Raw genomic sequence first — 21,163 nt, 5'->3', positions numbered from 1 at the left:
CATACTATAAATCCTTTGATATTATATTATACATACATACATAAAATACAAAACATAAAGTTATATAATATAATATTTATATAACAAAAATAAATAATCGGCAAAATATAAAAGAAACAAATTATAAAAAATTCCATAAAATTAAGGACAAAGGAAAAATATTGAAAATATTATATATGATAAAAATTAATAAAATAGAACGGTTTAACTGCTTTATCCTTATACAATCAATATTATTTATGTCGTACAGATTATACATAAATTAATATTGAAATATTAAAATCAATTTTTATAACAATTTCAATTTCCTTATCATTTTCTTTAAAAGGACTTACAAAATGAAGAAAATGAAATCATTAATATCGTTTTCCCGGAGATTTGTAAGTAATCATGTATATCAGTATAATATTATAATATGTAGATATGTATGTGTCGAGATGTACAATATTTTGAAATATTGTAAATTTTTTTTGAAAATGTAAATATTTTCATTTCAATAAATAACAAAAAGAAAAGAATTATTATCCAAATCGGGTAGAAAAATTAATAAAACAAAAGGATCAAATAAAAAAAAATTATTCTTTTTTTTTTCATATTTTGCTTCTTTCCTGGAAAAAATTGAAAATATTTAAGGAGGTGAGGTCTAAATTAATGAATCTCTGGACAAAACTCGTTCGAAACAAAACCATTTAAAATTCATCTACAACATTTATATATTAAAACACATACATATATGTGTACATACACACATACATACATTTATAGTTACATTATTAAAACAATTTGTTTATTTTTTTTTTTTTTTGTAAAAATTGAATAAAATCTGAAGAAAGTAGATAGTTTGGTATTCTTGTTTTTGCTTTGTGTGTTTAAAAATGAAAAAAACTTTTGGCAAAAACAGATTTAAATTCTTATCATGAATTTTTGGAAATTATTGAACACCACAAATGATAAAGGCAAATTTTAAAAAGAAAATAATATATTAGAGCCAATAATAACAAAACCACAAGAAAAAAAAAGGATCTAAATTTGAAGATGGGAAAAATAAAAGAAAAATATTAAGGGCACATACACACCAACCAATAATAATAATTCTTTATTCCGAATCCTTTCGAATATTTTTGTTTTTATTTTACTGAACTTTCTATATTATTTTTCTTAAAGTTTTCCTTTTTTTTCTTTCTTTAGTTCTTGTATAAAATTATTTTTCCAGTTCAAAAAATATAATAAAGTCAATCCAAATAAATAGAAACAAAAAGCAATCTGTGTGTTATTGCAAATATAGATTGAAAATTAAAATTTATTAGAAAAACTGTAAAGGAAATCCTTTAGATTTAAGTATATGTGTGCTATTTAGTGACCCGACTATATTATTATTAGTTTTCTAATCCAAAGTGTCTGTAATTTAATACAATAACAAAAGAAATGTTATACAACAATATTCTAGCACTTTTTTCACATAATGAAAATATATTACCGATGTAACATTCCACACAGTTTTTATGTACAGTATGAGTGCTGTAAATTCAGTATAAACTTGTTAGTTAGGTTGGTTACGTGGCAAATATGCTGTAATATTTAAATTATACATATATGATTATTACACAAATATTATTAATTTATTGGTTAGGATTTTTTAATTTCAATAATATAGATTTTCAGTTTAAATACTTTCAAGTTCAACCAAATAAGAGAATTAAATAAATTGAATTATGTTGAATAATTAATGGAATTAAATCAATTTCAGACATAATAACAAACATAATTAGATTTCGTATTATTAAAGTAAATGTTGCTCATTTTCAGATCAAATATTTTTGGTATTAGAATTCTCTAATTGAAAAGTATGCGAAACTAAAATTACAAGTATTTTATTTTTATTCTCTCAAACAATTCCTTAAAATTTTTCTGACTTATTAATAAATAAATAATAAAATTTTTTGTATCATGATATTAAAGGCACTATTATAAAAAACTCATCAAAAACATTTTATAAATACAAGAACACCTTGATTGGAATTAGGACTTACATCTATTTCCAGGAAGTTACAGTGCTTATCTTCAATTTTAATAGAATCGAAAATTATTTTTGAATATCTATAAAATGAATCTTCCAAAATTAAAAAGTTTTAGTGTAAAATCATCAAAATTTTTTGTTATATCTTGGAGATTACCATTGGCAATGCTCCTTTGAAAACAATTTTAATAAAATTTCAAAGCATTTCCAAACAATTCAACACAGTGTGTCAGCCTGATTGGAAAGAGTAAACATGATACATTAATTTTGAATAATACAAAAAAGCTCCCAATATTGTTTTTTAACTATTGTTTGATTTTAGCTGACACATAGCTCGTCTATGTGTTGATGTTATTGGCTTTTATCGAGTTACTTGTTACTGTTTTTTTCTTTTTGTTAAAAAGCGTCTCTTTTTCAAATTTTTTGAATTCTTTTCTTTAACTTATTTCTTATGTGTACTTTTCAGGAAAAACGCAAAAAATTTTTCTGATGTTTTTGTTCAAAATAAACACAAACATTCAAAGTATACTCATTTTTTGTTTCCTTCATTAAACATTTTGAATTCCAAACCTACATTTTATATAATTCAACTAAAATCACTCTATAGAAAAATGCTTTTCTAATATTAATAAAAATTTTGTTAACATGGAATCTATTAAAATCATCACATTCTCTTCCATCAAATCTTGTTCCCAGTTAAATATAGTAGTAGTAGGTTAGAAAAATATAATAGGCATAAAATATGCTCCAGGAAACATTTGTGTTCATAATAAGATAAAGAAATATTTTTTTTTGGTCTACTAAACATTTTCAATCTAAATAATGAATTATATTTTGGAGATTGTAATAGATGCTACTTATATGAAAAATATTTCCAATATAAGAGGAGAAACATGAAAATAATTTGTTTTTCATTTGAAATAATTTATTTTTAAATATTATTTTCAATTTTCGTAGGTATTTTCCAAAAAATTATTACAAGGTCATCATAATAAAATATTTGTCTTGATAAATAAATAAATTAAGTTGAATATAAAGGCTACAATAATATTATTAAAATATAATTTATAATTGCAGGTGTGATTTTGCAACCTTGAATTAAAAATATTCAAAAAAAATAAAAGATCTATATATCTCGTTTTGGAACATTTTGCTTATACGATCGTTTACAAATAATTTACTGAATCCGATGGAAAATTTTTTGATAAAAAAACAAAATTTTTCGTCACATTACAAATTTGTAAAGATATGCAATACTTATGAATGCAATTATATAACAAGCATCTGAACTGTTGAATATAATAAGAAAGCTGGATGAATATTTTTGCATTAAAAAAATTTTTTTGAAGGCAAAATAACTGCAACATTATATTTTGTAAGCTTACAAATAAATTATACGCGCTAGCTATTAAAATGAATTACTCGACACGTTTCAATTTTGATTTTCTATAAAATAATATTCACCTGCGAAATTATTTCAAGAATATTATTTCAATGGAAAAATTAAATGTCAAAGAAAACATTTTACGTTTCATCCTAAATTTATGCAACAAAAAATAGTATGTGGAACACTAAAAAGAAATAATTTTCCACAATAATATTATTACATTTTAGCTTTCTAGCTGTTTTTTAAAATTTCAAAAGCTTTAAAATATAAACAAAACTATTGACTCTATTCTATACTAAAAAATTTTCTACAAAAATATTAAATTAATGCCATTTTAAACTTTATATTCGAAAAAGTCCTATGTTTCTTAAAATTGCCAATATATTTAATATATTACATTCTATAATTACTATTGAACGAAAATAAAAATTTTCACTTAATGAAAATTTACTGGCTTCTATTTATTAATATTGTATTAGAATCTGCCAAAATACACTATAATTAACTAGGATATCATATTAAAACACAAGAGATTAATAAAAACTTATAGGAGAAAAATTATCAAGGAAAATTTTCTTAAAGCAATAAAAATATTTCTTTTTAAAAAATAGTTTTTTTAATAAAAAGAAATACAAGGAGAACATTAGAACAATATCATACACACATAATATAAACATACAGTAAAAAGAAAATCATACACAAAATATCTTGAGAAAATTACTTCAATTTAGTTAAGCTAAACGTAGAAAATGCCAAAAGAATTTAAAAAAAAAAAGAAAAAAGTATTTTTTCTCTAATATGTAGTAAAAAACATTCACGTTTATACAAACAAACATTTAAGTAAATTTTCTTCAGTTCATTGATTTAAAATTTTCCCTATTTCTCAGAATTTAATTTTTTTAAAATTAACTTAGGATCTAGATGGATAGATACTTAGATACTTAATATTAAATAAACTAATAAAATGAAAATATTAGATTTGAAACTAGTGATAAATTCAATATTGAATAAGATAAGTTGATTTGAAGCAATATTTGGTGTACATGTATTTGTTAGATTATATTAGGTTAAGGTAGATAGGTACACGGTTGGTTGATTGGTTCGCTCTAGCACAAATGTTTCGTTTCGCTACCATAATCTCGTGTTCAGCAGGCCGTGATCGTGCACTCCAATCAATTACAGGTGGCCATTAATTTGAATATATTTTTGCTATAAATTTTAAATCATAAACGCTAGTGTATGTTTTAAAATGAGTGTATTAAATCAGCAGAATAAATTATTTTACTTTTGGAAATCCTTACTGATTGCTTATCACAATGTAATTTATATTGCAATATCGAAAACAGTAGTAACAGTATAGTTTGAATTAGTAATATTAACACTTTAATAGTTATCGTATTTTTAACACATTAAGAGCCTATTGCAAGAGAAATAAAGAAGAAAAAATGGCGGTGGATAGGCCATACATTACGACGACCACCCGAAACAATTGCAAGGCAGGTGTTGGAGTGGAACCCGCAAGGAAGAAGAAGCGTTGGACGTCCCAAGAATACATGGCAAAGAACAATAAAGAAAGAAATCGCCACGGCCAACATGACATGAGCAGGAGTAAAACGAATGGCCCCTAACAGAGTTCGTTGGAGAAGCTTTGTGGAAGCCCTATGCTCCCAAGAGGAGTAAAGCAGGAAAAAAAAAAAAAAAAAAAAAATAGTTATCGTATTAGTAAAACAATTCATTATATTTTATGAAATGTTAATCGCTATTCAATAATTAATTTTTTATTCAAGTAATTTTCTCGTTCAAGTAATTTCAGTTCCTATTATTTTTATTTATTTGATTATTATTATTGCTAAGGTAGGCTCGTACTTCTCGTTTCATTAAATTGTTTTAGCAAGCCCTTCAAAAATAAATTTTACAACAGGAACATTCACTAAAAATATGCTAATTTATCTAGTATATTTAAGCGTAAAAATAATTATTGTAAGTTATTATAAATTTACTGCCATTCTTTAATATTCAAAAATATTATCGAAATTTACTTAAAATTTTAAATTAAATGAAAACTGTTTAAATTTCCATGAAAAATAAATACTACCATAAAGAGTACACATTTCTTTTATACCCGGCATTATTTAATTATTTCTTATATACCCATATTATATTAAAGATCACGTATTTTTCAAGTCATAAAATGTATGAGTATTAAAAATGAATAAAAAGGTAAATCATAAACATATAAAAGTCCTACCATTACATATATCTGTATAAAATAAAAATTGAAAAAAGTGTAAAAAATGGATTAGAAAAAAACTTATTGCCCGCTCAATATAAAATTTTTTGGAGACAAGACGTGTTAACGATTATTCGATTTATTTTTTTTTTCACATATTATAATTAAAGACCCGAAATGATCAAATATTTTCTGTTAATAAATTTTTTATAAATTTTTTGATCACTTATTGTTCATATGGATACTAAGATTAACCTTGAAGTTTCTATCAAATAAAAAGGACAAACATAATAAATAAATTTTATGAACGGTTTTTTTAAGAACGTTATTGTGGTTCCATTCTGTATCACACCTTTTAATTCAGCGGAAGTGAAAAAAATGAAGTGAATTTTTTATTAAAAATACAAAATATACTGTTAGCATTCTGGCCTTTGTTTTGGATGGTGATGACTTCATTTGATATTTTTAAAATGTTTACTAATATTTAGAGAAAAAACGAAAAAAACCTATTGTTGTAAAAATAAGTAATTTTCAGGATTTTGACTCTCACTCCTTTTTTTTGAGTATTTTACAAAACTTTACAATAAAAAATATTTTATAAAATTTAAAAAAATATTATTTATCAAATTTATTTTTAATTAAATAGTCAAATTTTTCGCATGTTTTTAAGCACATTTAACAAGTTTTACTGGAAAAAACTATGAGAGAAACCAGAGATTGTAAACGATTATATTCCTCACCCCCAAACCCTTACAATTTTTTACTGGAAATTGATCAAAGAATCATCCCTGAAATGATTTGTCACCTTATGCGAAACACAATGTATAGAGTTCCAAATCATAATATTGATATAACACATTTTATTTTATATTCAGCTTATTTAGAATTATAATTCTAGCTTACACAGTTTGGTAACTAGTACATTTTTAGATGACATTTAAGTAATTTTATTATTCATTACGTAATATAGATTTTCGTTGAAAAATCCATGGCAAATTAATAACTTATACGTAGCATATTTATGTATAGATAAGGGTATATGGTTAAAACTTTGTTACATTTTAAATAATCTAAATTTTTTTCATTATTTTTAGATCTTAAAATTAAATATAGACATTTTATAAAAAAAATATTTCAAATCAATTAAAACTTGTGATTAAATTTTCAACATTTTCTTTTTTCTTTATAGTTAATTGATTAACTAAATTTCCTTTGAAAACGTTCTACTCTTTCTTTTTTACCCTCATATCAAAACTATAATCGTAAAACTGAAAACTGTCAATTATTTTTTACAAAATAATCCCCAATCTGATAAAAGGTTCATATAAACCTTCACTTTCATCAATATTCAAGCTGCATGCACAAATAAATTAAATAAAGTTGGGTCAAACCAATGGTTTTTATTGTAGCACTTTTCCCTTCAACAAGTGAAAATTCTGCTTTTAAATACAGTATATGCATACCTATCACGCTATTAAAATTATTTTCATTCATATTTAACTATTTCTAGGATTGCATATATTTAGGATGATGCATTCATGCAGTCTTTGAAATAAAGCAAAAATTAATATAAAGAGGAGTTAACATAATGCTCGATTTTAAGGGTTAATTGTGTGAGTTAAGAAAAATAATTATATTTTTTAATGTCACGGAATTTACCGCTAACTTTTTATGTTTATAGAAATTTGAAAGCGTTTGCGGTTTTGGAAATATAAGGCGCCAAAAATTCAAATTTTACAAATTTCAAGAGGCGATAACTTGATAGGGGGTGGAGATGGAAAAAAATTTTCTTCTAACGAAATGAACTATTTGTTAATGTCTATAAGCTCCTAAAATTTCAAGCTTTCTACAGGCTTGGGTCTAGAAGAAAAACGAAATCAAAAATTTGGAAAAAAAAGACTTTAGATAACGGTAAATTTGAACGGCCATTTTGTTTTTCTAAAGTTTAACTATAGTATATCGCGCTAGGGGAAGCAAGCCGCTGCCTTTATGCGTTTGCGAAATTTCAAAAATGCTTATGGTTTCATTGCAGCAAATAGTTAAAAAAGGCCATTTTTAGGGTTTTGGGGGGGTATAACTTCTAAAGGGGGTGCGATAGGTAAAAATTTTGTTCTACGGAAATAAGTTTCTAGTATCTATAGCTTTCTATCTTCAAGGGTGTAGAAGTTTTGTAAACAGACACACGGACAGACGGACGGACGGACGGACGGACGGACGGACAGAGTGAAACTAATAAGCACTTTTTTTCAAAAATTTTTTGGAAAAGTGCTAAAAACAATTTATAAAAAAATCTCAATTAATGGATAATGAGAATTATTTAACTTTTAATGTTTGAATAGATAAGAAAATCACATCTAAAGGGTATTCCAAAATTCACGCAAGATTTGAATTTCACGCCATTTGTGCGGTAAAGTGTTGCCAACCTAAAAAAAAATGAAATACAGCGTGACAGCTGACAGTTCATGCTTATTAAAAATGGAGCGCTATACAACGCGTTTTTTTATTGTTGAGCAATATTTTCTAAGTGGATGCTGATTCTTCGAACAAAATCAACTTTAGCGATGAGGCTCATTTTCATCTTGATGGCTTTGTTAATCGACAAAATTGTCACATTTTGGGTTCAGAAAATTCACAAGATTTTGGGTTGGAGGCATCATCGGACCATTCTTTTTCGAAAATGCAGCTGGTCAGACATCCAGTTTTTTGTAAGATTTTTTGCAATATATAGATGTGGACGGCAAGTGGTTTCAAGAAGACGGTTCCACATGCTATGCATCTTGAGAAACAATTCAATAACTGCATGAGTCATTGCCTGGTCATGTTTCACGTTTTGATGATCAGAATTGGCCGCCCAGATCATGAGATATTACATTGGATTTCTTTGGGTTTTTTTTTTAAATCTAAGGTCTATGGTAACAAGTCCACGACTACACACGCCTTGAAAGAGGAAATTGATCGCTGTATTAATAACATTCAGCTACATTTATGCAAATCAATCATGGATAATTTCAACAAAAGAGTGCGTTTTTACAAGCATTACCCGAAATGCTATTCCATACACCACCCTATATCGTATACTAAATAAATCAATAAAAAATTTACAATTTTTAATTATAAACCTATGCCACCCTTTATAAAACATTAAATATTGAAAATAGAAGATATTTGTATGTACATACATATTCCATAGATATAATATTTGAACAAATTCTCTTATTCTATGAATCAAATGTCATAGAAATTCTCTATACAATATGAATTTTTTGCTAATGATGGTATAGCATTAATTATTGTCTATTATATACACACACATTTACATGTAGTACTCGTATACATAATAAAATGTCAATGATGACATTAAAAATATTTCAAATATTAAAAAAATCAATTCATTTAATAATTTTCATATTGAATTAATACAACAAATAAAATACATAACATATTTTCATTTGTATATATACCAAAATACACATTCATACATACATGGCAGTATAAACGCTCATATTCTATTGTAAAGGATAATAAGAAATGAATTGAAAATACTGGAAAGGAAGCAAAAAAAAAAATCTTTTCATAGCGAAAAAAAATTTTTTTTCCATTCCAATAAAGGTTTGTGACCCAATTTTCTGGTTTAGTCTTTTGTTTTTAAATCATTTTGTAAACCACAAATTATCATCTTTTTGTAATTTAAATTCAGAAAATAGTTTTAAAAAAACCACACCGAGAAAAATGGGATTTACAGGTAGAAAAGTCTTGTAATGATTTCCGCTTCTCACATTTTTAAAGGTTTTCATTAAAATTCATAAATGTTTTGTTAACAATAAAGAACCTTTTTTAATAATAAAGAATCAAGAGTTAAAATTATTAATTTGTGTTTTTGAATCAAAAGCATTAATAACTTATTATTACAATTTTATATGCAAAAATCTTGAGTTTAAAACAATTTCTAAAAAAATACTGTAATATTTTAAGCAATTTGTAATAGCTAGCTTATGTTGATTTAAAGATTTCCAAAAAACAATAATGTAATTTCCACATTTCATAACAAAATCCGGCTATATACTTTTCAGTAACCGGTAGAAAAAAATGGTAATACATATTAGGGCGTTTAGAACATAAGAAGAATCTGTAATCTATCTTCATGCCAAACAATTTCTGTGAGTAAAATCAAAAAAAATCAAATCGACCTCTCATTTTGATCTATAATTTAATACAATTTTATGTGAAAAATCTACAATATTTATAATTTAAAGAAACATATTCTTTATACCTAAAATTAAATTAAAATCTCAAATTATCGCAAAATTTTTATATTTTCTTCATAAAAACTTAAAAGAAGAACAAGTGGGACGTAATTACCTTCCTTAACATAATGAGCAATGCTATACAATTTATCCTCGATCCTTGATATTTCGAAAAGTCAATTAAAACGTATATGCCATAATAACATACATAAATTTGCATTGTATACATACTTACTACATTTATTATAATTTAATATTATCTTCTTTGATTTATTTATTAAGCTATTAACATTATTTATTACAATAGTTCATACACATAGTTGTGATACATAGAATTATATTGATATACAAAATTTTTATATTATATAGAAAAATTATATTAAAATAGGTTAATTTATATAGCTTTATAAAAAATAAATTTTATAATAATTGAAAAAAAAAATGACTTACCGTGCGCATGAATATTTGGTGGAGTTCTTGGTTTTGGTTTTGAACACATTGAAAACATTTTTGATAACGATTAAAGGTTCTTATTTCCTCTATATATTTTATATAATATATATAAAAAATTTTTTTTTATAAAATAACCTTTATTATTATAATGTACGTAATTTTATGTGCTTATTTATTTATATCAAAAGTTATTCTGAATTATTGTTTATTAAAAAGGTATACATATACGATAAACTGAATCACAAAATTATTATTATGGTGTAAGTGTATGTGGTTTTGTTAAAATAAAAATTCGCATATACTAAAAAGGATCGTTAATTTTTTATTATTTATTTTTTTTGTTTTTGTTTATTGTATTTAACTGCCTTTATATTATTATATATATGTACATAAGTACCTTTACATATACTACAATATTCTAATACAATTTTTATTATGTAATTCTGTCTTGCTTTGTATTTTATTATAATTTTACAAAAAATTTCACCTTATAAAAAAAAAAACAAATCAATTCAATGTCAACACAATTGAATTTTTACAGTTATATTAATTTCATTATGTATACACTTAATGCTTATAGGTATGTATTATATGTGTGCAAATTCATAAATTTTATTTTATTTGTATGTGTAGTGTTTTCTCAAATATGTTATAAAATTTTATCAAATATCAATAATCAAATTATTTCTATAATATTATAATCCTTCACTATATAACATACATAAGTGTATGTTTAGTAGAATGTATGTCTGTGTGGGTATAAAATTCACTTATCTCTTTATATTCTGTTCTTTTTAATAAATTTTTGCTTAATAGACGGTAATTTTTCTTGCTCAAATCGATTAATTTGTTGTTTTTTCTATTAAATTTTATTACGGTGGTAAAAAAATATGGTATTTTTGGTTCTTAATTTTTTTTTTTGATTTTTACACTTTTTTTTTCGTACTAATAAAATTCGCCTATTAATTTTAAGATATTTAATAAAATACTTAAATTTCAATTAAAGAAGAGTTCATTTTGCTATAATTTTATCCTTTTTGTTAATTTTTTTTAATGTTTTCTCATTTTATTAAAGAATTTATGGTGATTTTATTACAATAAATTTGGTGCACTGATAACAATAAGAAAACGAATTGTTGTGTATTTTAAAAATCCCCTAAAAAAATTGTAGAGAAAAAAAAAATTATAAATTTAATTTATTGTGTTACTCTTGATTCAATTTTGGTAAGGATAGGAAACGTTAATAGGTTGATATAAAACAAAAACGCATTTGTGTTTTATATCACCCGTTTATTGCGGCAAATTATTTTAACAAAATCTTTACATAGTATTCGATGCAATTAAATATTTCACATTAATCATTTTCTAAAAAGTAGGTAACCATCTAGTTTCACATAAAAATACTATCGTAACTTTACTTGTATATTAAACTGATACATCAAGTATCAGTTCAAAACTGTAAGAAACTCTTCTTAAAATTTTTATTATAGCTAAAATTCATTCAAATTTTCAATTGATTTATGTCAATTTGGTAAACAATAATTTTGATATGCTACAACTATAGGACTCATATAATGATATTATGTTTGAATACAACAGCTTTTTCATGTGAAACTGGGAATTTTTTATTGCACAAAAATATAATGTGAAATTTCCAACGAAAATTGCTTAAAATTCTTTGAAACACGTTTACATTTCCAAAATATTGTATAAAACTCTTTTGTAATTATTTTAATATATCCTCGATTGGTGAGAAATTCTTTCATATTAGATTGGAAAAAGAAATTTCAAACTTGAACAATTGATATGCTTGCTATTAATTGAACTAAATACTGCCAATTAACCTTTATCATGTCTCACAAAACCCCTCTTGAATTTTCTATTATATTATATGAAATATTAAATTTTAAAATTCTCTACTTTAATAATTTTAAATTTTTATTATATGAAAATTTTTAATATTTCATAAACTTTCAATTTTTTATTTTTTAAATTACTAACCCATAACAAAGCTGTAAACTTTGTTATCTCTATTAAATCTAAGGATATATCATATATGAAATTTATTACTTTTTTTTATCATTATCTATTGCCAATTTTAAAACACGTGCCATTTTTCCTATAGTTTGTTTTTTTCATTTACACTATTTATACCTAAATTTTTTTTCAATACATACATACATATAATATGTACTATTTACACTGTTTGTTTAAAAAGTAAAAATACCTCTCGGAAATGAATAAAATCAATTAATAAAATGCTAACACAAAAGAAGAATTACGAACCTGTAAAATAGAGCTTTTGCAATAATATGAAAATATATACATGTATACAAATATACAAACTTAAGCATAGAATAAAAGGAGGTTTTTATTTATTTGTTGATTTAGTATACTGTATACATTCAAGTATAAAAAGGATATCACAAAAAAAATGAAAGAAAATAAAAAATGTATAGAGGTTAAATATAAAATTAATTTTCAAATTGAACAGTTTTCACAAAATTTCAATTTAGATTGAAATTTTCATTTAAAAAAAATGGACAATTAAGGCGTGTAAATACTTTAAAATAAGTCCACAATGTTAAAATACTTGAATAAAATGTGCAAAAAAATTTTGTTAGATTTTTGAATTTTTGTTTGTTTTCAGACGGAACCATGAAATTTATTATTATTCCTTTTAAGAATATTTTAACATAAAGAAAAAATTGAAATGTTTTTATAAATTACATTTAAAGTTGATTGCGTTTAAGCCACACGGTTTTAATCTATTAAACAAACTTATTGAACACCTATGTGATTACTTTAGCTACTCAGATTTTGTAATTTTTATCAATATTAATAAACATTGCTATTTGCAACATACAAAAATTATTTTTTAAGCGAGTCGTGTAAAATATTGTTATAATCGCAACGAGACTACAAAAAAATTAACTAGATAAGACTGAAATAAACTAGATAGATCTGAAATAAAAAAAAAAATTCTCGAATTTTAAATGTATCTTGATAAAAGGTGAGTAAGCTTCATCACCGTGAAATTTTCCTTATGCTATTCGAAAGCGAAATTCTATAACATAAATTTTTAATATTTTTTTATCGTATTCAAAACATTTTATGAATTCAAACCCCCTAAAATATGCAATTTTCATATAACATTGAAAAACTACGTAAATGCATATGAAAATTTGAGCAATTGCAATAGTGAAATTTACATGCTTACAGACAATTACAGAAATGTATTTCTGTTAAAAGCCGCTATAATTTGATTTAAATTTCTTCTACACAGAGCTATGTACAGAATTATTCTATAATCACTGCCTTAACATATACTATCATTTAGCAAAAATCAAAAATAGTGACAATTTTTAATAAAATTGATTTTTGTATTATTCTTTTGATGGAACTTCAATATGACGTAAATCAACAAATCGATGAATTTTAGCAATATTCAGTAAATTAAATCTTATAAAAGTTTCATTAAAAAACTTCTCTGGCTTAATAAATATCAATGTTTTATGTTACTAAAAAGGATGTTTGCGCTTACCATTACTTACAAAATTGTAGAAATTTTGTTGCGCATTCAGGATTTTTTTATGTACATACATATACTAATTAACAGTCTCATATTGAGCCATAAGAACAAATTTGTAAGAATTTATTATTTTCTAGACATGCGCTAGTAAAATATACTTGTACATAAATTTGAAAGTATCTTATAATATAAAAGATTTCCACAAATAAATAATTGATTATTTCATAAGAAGGTCCAGCTATAATTAAAAATACTGAATAGCTTATCTTTTGTTAAAAAAATTGTAATTTTTAAAATTCAAAAAAATTTTGTTTATATTGGCTACAATGATGGAAACTATGGTAATGTCCTTACACTCGAATGTTAACATATGCAAAATTAGGAAAATGAAATAACTTTCATCGATTTAGAGGATAATTTTTGTTTTTTACGCAAAGTTAAAAAGGAACTGCAATCTCCATCTTTATTTAGTCACTCCCAATAACTCTCTTCCCAATAAATTCCCTCTCGCCTTCTCTTTAAGTACACTTTTTAATTGTTGAATGTAAACTTGTAGTCGAACACAAAAGTATTTTTTTTTGATTCCGGATAAAGAGTATAGTGCCCACAAGTTGAATTATTTTCTCTAGAGCGTAAAATTTAATTATTTTACTTTCCCTACTTCCAATTTCCCAACTTAATTTGAATATATATATGCATATTATGTGATTTCCTTTTACTTTAATAAAATAACCGTAATCGTATTTAATACAACAGACAATGAGAAACTTTTTTATTTTTAATTTATACTAATTCATATAGTAAAAAATTTTCTTTTTAAGTATATTTGTAGTGGTAGAATAATAAAAGGTAAAAATGATGTTTAACACCCCACAAGCCAAGTTCTAAGTAGTTTCGCGCTTTACATGTAGTTTCGCGCTAATTCAGTAGAACAGAATGTAGTAATTTCTGTAGAGGTATTTCTCTGATTTATTAAATTATAGGACTAATATTTCTATCAAAATCAAAAGAAAAAAATTCCAAATCAAAAAATTTATTTTTCTAGATGATTGTACATTGCAAAATTTTGCTTTCTGCTGAGTCTAACATAAATTATTGTTCTATCTGTGGAAAGAAATTGCAGATTATAATATCACCACTTTTAGCGTAATTGTAAATGTAATATTTTATTTTTCCCACTTCGCTGTAAATAAAAAGAAAAACATTTTTAAAACGTAGTGAAAAAGATTAGAGAAAAAAATTTTGCGTATTAAGGTGCTCATTGTAAGTATATTATTTGCTAATATGGCGATCCGGCCCTCACTTTACAATAACATTATTGTTAAATTATATGTGCGAGTATATAAATAAAGATAGTTTTCATTTTTATGGTAATTGCCACATTAAACATAAAACAAAATAAAAACATAAAATGAGCAAAAACCGAAGGATTTTTTCAGATAGTAAAGGAAACAAAAATTACAATAAAGTTAGAAAATTTTTTGTTTTTCATTATTTTGTAATTTCAATGAATTACATAAGGTATAGCATATAGTTAAAAATTTATAGTAAAAAAATCCATTAAGCACAAAATAAGGATTTCATTTTAAAATTCCCTTTTTCTTTAAAGTGTTTTGTTTTTTCTACTTCTTCAGCAGAAATCATTTAAAAATATACTTTAATAGGATACTTTTATAAAGAATAAAAGAAAAGTAATAAAGAATATTTTCGCAAATTTTAACTGAGGATAATGAACGTTTTACGTAATACTCTTACATACTAATATATAATATATATTATATACTATATAAACACTATACTTACATAAAATGACAAAAAAGATGACATTACAAGTAATAAAAACCACGTATCGTAAAATAATTCCTTTTACTTGCTAATAAAAACATTCATAAGGATTCCCATTAAGAACAAAAAATGAAATTATATTGTAATGAAACCTTATATAACAAAGAATATCAATGTATGTATGTATGTATATAACAAGAATATAATATTATTTTAGTTATATAATACTTGAAAATATCTATTAAATTGGTATAGATATTTTTATAAAAAAGATAATGACCGAATATGAAACTGGAAATTTTTTAATAATTTAATTAAAAGAGGAGATGCAAGAGGAACAGACTACTGTGTGGTAATTTTCATTGCAAACTGGCGTAATTCTGAAATTTCATATTATACATAAAAATATTATTTTTATTTTTAATTTATTTTCTTAAAATAGGTATTTTTGGAAATTAATCAAGATACTGATACTAAGATCAAGATATAATTAATCAAGATATTGATACAATCAAGATTAAAAAGATAAGAAGCTCATTACATAATGAAAAAAAAAATTAAAATTACTAAAATATCCAACAAGATTTGCAATAATTTCATTTAAAAAGTAAGAAAACTAATTTTAAATAGTTGAGAAATTAACAAGTATCTTAAATGTTGGCACCTTGTTGCCCTCATATAGTGGCAGTCTTCTGCGACCTTTTCAAGTCAAATTAACAATATTATAAAATTAAATTTTAGCAGAGTTGAAATAGGCTTTTTTAAAATTAAATAATTCAGTTATGTTGAAATATATGGGTATCGAAATATTAAACCATGTCATGAATTATGTTTATTAAGTTAGAAACTCTTAAATTAGTAGAGTAGTCATATTCACAAAATTTTTATCACTACTCATAAAATATAATTTTACATCAATAATTTTAATAATTTTAACGCAATATAAAAAATTTCCAATAAAAGGTAATTTCCACTTTTTCTATAGCATTATTACGAATACAATATTTAAATAGCAGTAACAACTATTAAAACGAACGATTTTAACCGACTTTTAATAAAAACTTCCAAAATTAATGGTTAATATTCATATATCCTTGTTCAATAATATTCCAGTGATTATTTTTTCTATACAACATGAAATTTAATTTTTATATTTATAATGATTTTATGTGGGTGAGTATAACAATTATTGAAAATCGAAAATAAATTAAAATAAATTTTGTATATTTACACCTCAATTCGCATATTCTGTTTTAATTTAACAATTAAACAAAGAACAGCAAAAAACCTAAAAATTAATTCGAATCAAATTTTTGACTTGTAAAGCAGCACATTTTCTTTGAACTAGGGAAGAGAATAATTTTTTTAAAACAATCTTTTGTTAATATTATTCTCAAAATGATTATTAATATTCTAATTAATAACTTTAGCATAGTTTTAGAATAACAACAAAAAATAAAGAAGTGTTAACTTAGTGTTTGAAAATTATATTAGTTAAAATAAGTACCTACAGTTTTCTTCTGTATTTTTGAAATTTGAAAAAAACCAGAAAAATCATAACAAATTGCCGAAAATTTTAAGAAGCAACAAAGAAAAGACGATTTTTTTTCAATTTGCTCATAAATGTGCTAAGAAAATCGAAATAAAATATTCCCTTTTTAACTCATATCTTTTATTTCCAGCTGAATATAAGCAATAGTATAAATATTTTCCCCTGTATTATATACTATTTAGATATGTACAAATATTATGTGTTATAAAATGCAATATTGCGAGAAAAATATGTTTTAATAATAAAGGTTTTAATTAAATTTTCACTTGTTATTACAGGCTTTCCACATTAAAATAATTATTAAATATAAGCACAAATATAAATTAATAATATATTCATAATGTATTCAGAAATCTACACCTATATACATAAATTCAACATGTGGCTCATTATTTTGTATTCTACTTGGATTCCATGTATTTTTTTCTCTCACATGTATACTACTATTTATATTTTATTGTAATTTTATATATGAACGAACATTAAAAAGTATTAATTCATTTAAAAAGTTTTATTTTTAATATAAAATATATTTAAAATAAAAAATAAACTTTTAAATTTTAAACCGCCTTCCATCTTTCTCAATTTATCATAGTTTTAGTAATACTTTTCAAAATCTTAATCCGAATTTTCCTAATAAGGTAAATATGTAAAAAATTTAAATGTAAGAGTTTTTTTGAATTTCTACAAACTCCAATAAATATTGATTTAATAATAGATTTTTGGGAAATTTTGAGAATCTCTAATAAATTTATTAGTATTTTAGTTGTTTCAAACAAAAGATCCTGGCAATTTACCAGAGGTACATACATAGATTATATTCATTCTCTGTTAAAAATTTATTTAAGTTTGGAGTAATTTTAATTTTTCCAATATTTTTTAAATATTTTATACGTACTTATATTTTTATACTGCAAGAAAAATTTTAATCTATATTAAAGAAAATTTGATGGTTGGTCTAAGGGGAATGGCATGTTGGTATAGCATTCATGCTTTCATCCCTTCTTCGATGAAAACAAAAAAAAAAAAAACTTTAATTTCGTAAAATTTTTTGTCTTATTTTTACGTTAACTTAAGCTTCGAGCACTCATCAAAATATCAGGATTTAAAAAATTAAATTGAAAGGGTATTTTTTAATAAAAACATAATTTTGTGCTGTATTTTCAAATTTAGTTTATAATTTCAAATATACAAAATAAAAGTTTTGCAAAATTTCTTTCTTTAACATAAATTATCTTTTGAAAAGCATTTTTATGACTTTTTTTTTGAGTTTAACTCCACAACTCAAATCTAAATGTTTTATTTTACCTTGAAGCAGTCAAATTTTTCAAAGTTTTATAAGATGGCTTAGTGATGTCCAATTAAAATGTGCTTTTCGAAAATCCTTTAAATTTGATTCTTATTTATTTTTTATTTCAATTGACCATAAATTTTTAAACAATTCAATTTTAACTTTTAATGAGATACTTGAATTTTTTTTATAATGAGCATAGTCAAAAAATAAATGCCCAGACAAAAAATGGATAATTTTTAAATTTTAACTTTTTTACATTATATTTTCTTATTCTTTCTTGTAAAGTAACTTGGAAAACTAATTTAAACAAAAAAAAAAAAAATTACAATAATAATTCAATGGAAAACTTTGGTTTATTTTTCACCCTTAATATTCTTTCAATGTAACTTTGGTAAAAAGTTATTTCTTGAAGAACTTAAATTGCGAATTATTATTGAAAATTTAAAATTTTCACGTACAAATAAAATAATATTTATTTAAAGAGAAGGAACAAAAACTGAATATAATATAATATTATGATTGTTTAATAAAATTCATATGAAAATTGTTAAAAGTTTTCAAATTTTAAAGGAATTTATGGAAGAACATTTCCCAGAAAATTACAATTTCTCATCAATTTTCTGAGAAAATGTTCATCAATTTTGAAAACTCCTTCAAACCGTTTAAGAAATGAAAATTAATTTTAATTTTTTAATAAATAATTTTCACAATCAAATTTTTTTTGTTATAATCAAATTTTGATGTAAAACGAATACACCTAGAATTTAAAATTTAATGTAATATATATTTTATATTAATTTAGTTGTATTTTAATAATTTAGTTGTAATTTAAAATTTAATTGAGTTACGATTTCAAATTTGAAGGGAAGTTTAAGTTACGACTTAAGATTTAAAAGTTATGGAATTCGAGTTATGATTATTATAAAAAAAATTCTTATTAATGATAAATTTTGAGTTACTAAATTTCAGGTATTTTTACATTAAAAAGAGATATTTGAAACCGCCTTAATTAACAACTTACAACTGAATCTCGTATCATAGAATTATCGATAAAAATTTTAACTAATTTTGCAGATTTTTCAGTTCATGACAATATGAAAATTTTCGATTTTTAAAATTCAAAATTCAACTATATTCTATGTGTTCTCAATCTAAGTAATTTTCAAATTAACTTCACCCAGTTTTTTCACAATAATTTTTATATTTTTCAGTCTACTACCGTTGAAAGCTATAAAATCAAACAGAAAAGAGGAATTTGGGCTATGAAATCTATGCATTAATTTTATGTTCTAAAGACTATTTTGGTTTGCAAAGTTCCTTTATAAATTTACAACATCATTGATGCTACTGAAATCAACATGTACGAACTATCGTTAATAGCAGCCTAAAATTGTAAAATAAATAAATATTCAAAATATGCATTTCATTTTAATGCTATTTCCTAATCAATAAAAAAAATCCTTTTCTTATTTCCTTTACATTTGTTACGCCTTAAATTATGCAAATTAATTTTTATTTTATACTAATTTTCTATTTTTTTTTTACTAAATCAGAACTTTTTTCTCAGCTTGTAATCTAATTATAACTTATAAAGGAAAAAGAAAACTGTAACTTCCTTTTAAATAAAAAATGAAAAAATTGTAAAAAAAGAAATTTAAAATACAAAAAGAACGATAAAAGCAAAACACTAATATCAGAATAAATGATTTTCCGGTGTTTTTTTTTTCTAAAAAAAAAAACACAAAAAACCTTGCTTTGTTATTACTGTTATTATTATTTCTCTCCTTTTTTTTGTTTGGTATTGTGATTACTGTTATATTCCTTTAGAGTGTTAAATTTTTATAACTTTATAACTTTTGTTCGTTTTTATTTTTTTTTTTGTATATGATTCTTCCTTTCCAAGTGCTCTGTTTAGCCCGTGTATTTTTCACGAAATAATTTTGTATGAAATTTTTTTTAAAACATCAAAATGAAAGGAAACACAATTTCACTTAGAAAAAAAACCATATGTATATTATAATATATATGTGTATATTATATGTAAGCAATAAAATGATATTTATAACACGGATCGCAAAACTACAAAAAAATTTTTTATTTCTCTTTGGTCACACCTTGAATCGTCAACGGCCAAAACTCTACTGAATGAAAATTTTAAGTTCGTCTTCGGGGATAAATTTTTATTTTTCGTTTTTTACTTTTTTTTTCATTTTTGCTCTTTTTTCATCCTGTTTTCATTCTATGATTCTCGAGATACATTCTTTTTTAATTCATCTCAAATATCACAACAAGAAAAGAAGAAAACCAAAAAATTAAAAAAAGGATCCTCTAAAGTATTCGAGATGAAAATTACATAAAAATCAAAAGCAGAAAACAAAGAACAAGAATTTCCAAAAACAAGTTCAAATTTCGTTCAATTTTACTAACACAATCATACTTCCAGATAAATAAAATGAGAGAATACATATTTTATTTATCTTATTTTACGTATACAGATTAAAGGACCATGACATTACAAAAATCATAGGCAGGTCATAAAATTTTGTAAGTGAATTTGGACTCTTTAAGAACAAATTTAGCCTTAAATGGATTTTGATTGAAAATAATTCAATTAAATATTATTAAAATTTATTTCTAACAATTAAAATTCAAGTTCAAAAAAAATTTAT

General features: G+C 23.4%; 1 protein-coding gene across 3 annotated transcripts in view; it reads right to left on the bottom strand.

Annotated features, from left to right (window-relative positions):
• LOC129614505 (uncharacterized) overlaps positions 1-20,619 on the bottom strand; it is a 130,740-nt gene extending 110,121 nt beyond the window's left edge. Inside the window, exons 1-2 of one of the 3 annotated variants that reach the window (XM_055529143.1) lie at positions 20,244-20,619; positions 10,329-11,487 (exon numbers count right to left, since the gene is read on the bottom strand). In XM_055529143.1, the coding sequence (XP_055385118.1) occupies positions 10,329-10,386 (58 nt within the window). In that variant the 5' untranslated portion in view covers positions 10,387-11,487; positions 20,244-20,619. Of the gene's footprint in view, positions 1-10,328; positions 11,488-15,666; positions 15,733-20,243 lie in introns of those variants that run through there. The other 2 variants (XM_055529142.1, XM_055529144.1) reach the window with 2 other exon arrangements.
• Positions 20,620-21,163: the final 544 nt, after the last annotated feature.

This window comes from Condylostylus longicornis, unplaced genomic scaffold, assembly GCF_029603195.1.
Source record: "Condylostylus longicornis isolate FDR11 unplaced genomic scaffold, ASM2960319v2 ptg000110l, whole genome shotgun sequence".
Taxonomy (NCBI): domain Eukaryota; kingdom Metazoa; phylum Arthropoda; class Insecta; order Diptera; family Dolichopodidae; genus Condylostylus; species Condylostylus longicornis.
Note: the sequence above shows the minus strand (reverse complement) of the source record. Positions and strands in the feature narration are given on the sequence as shown.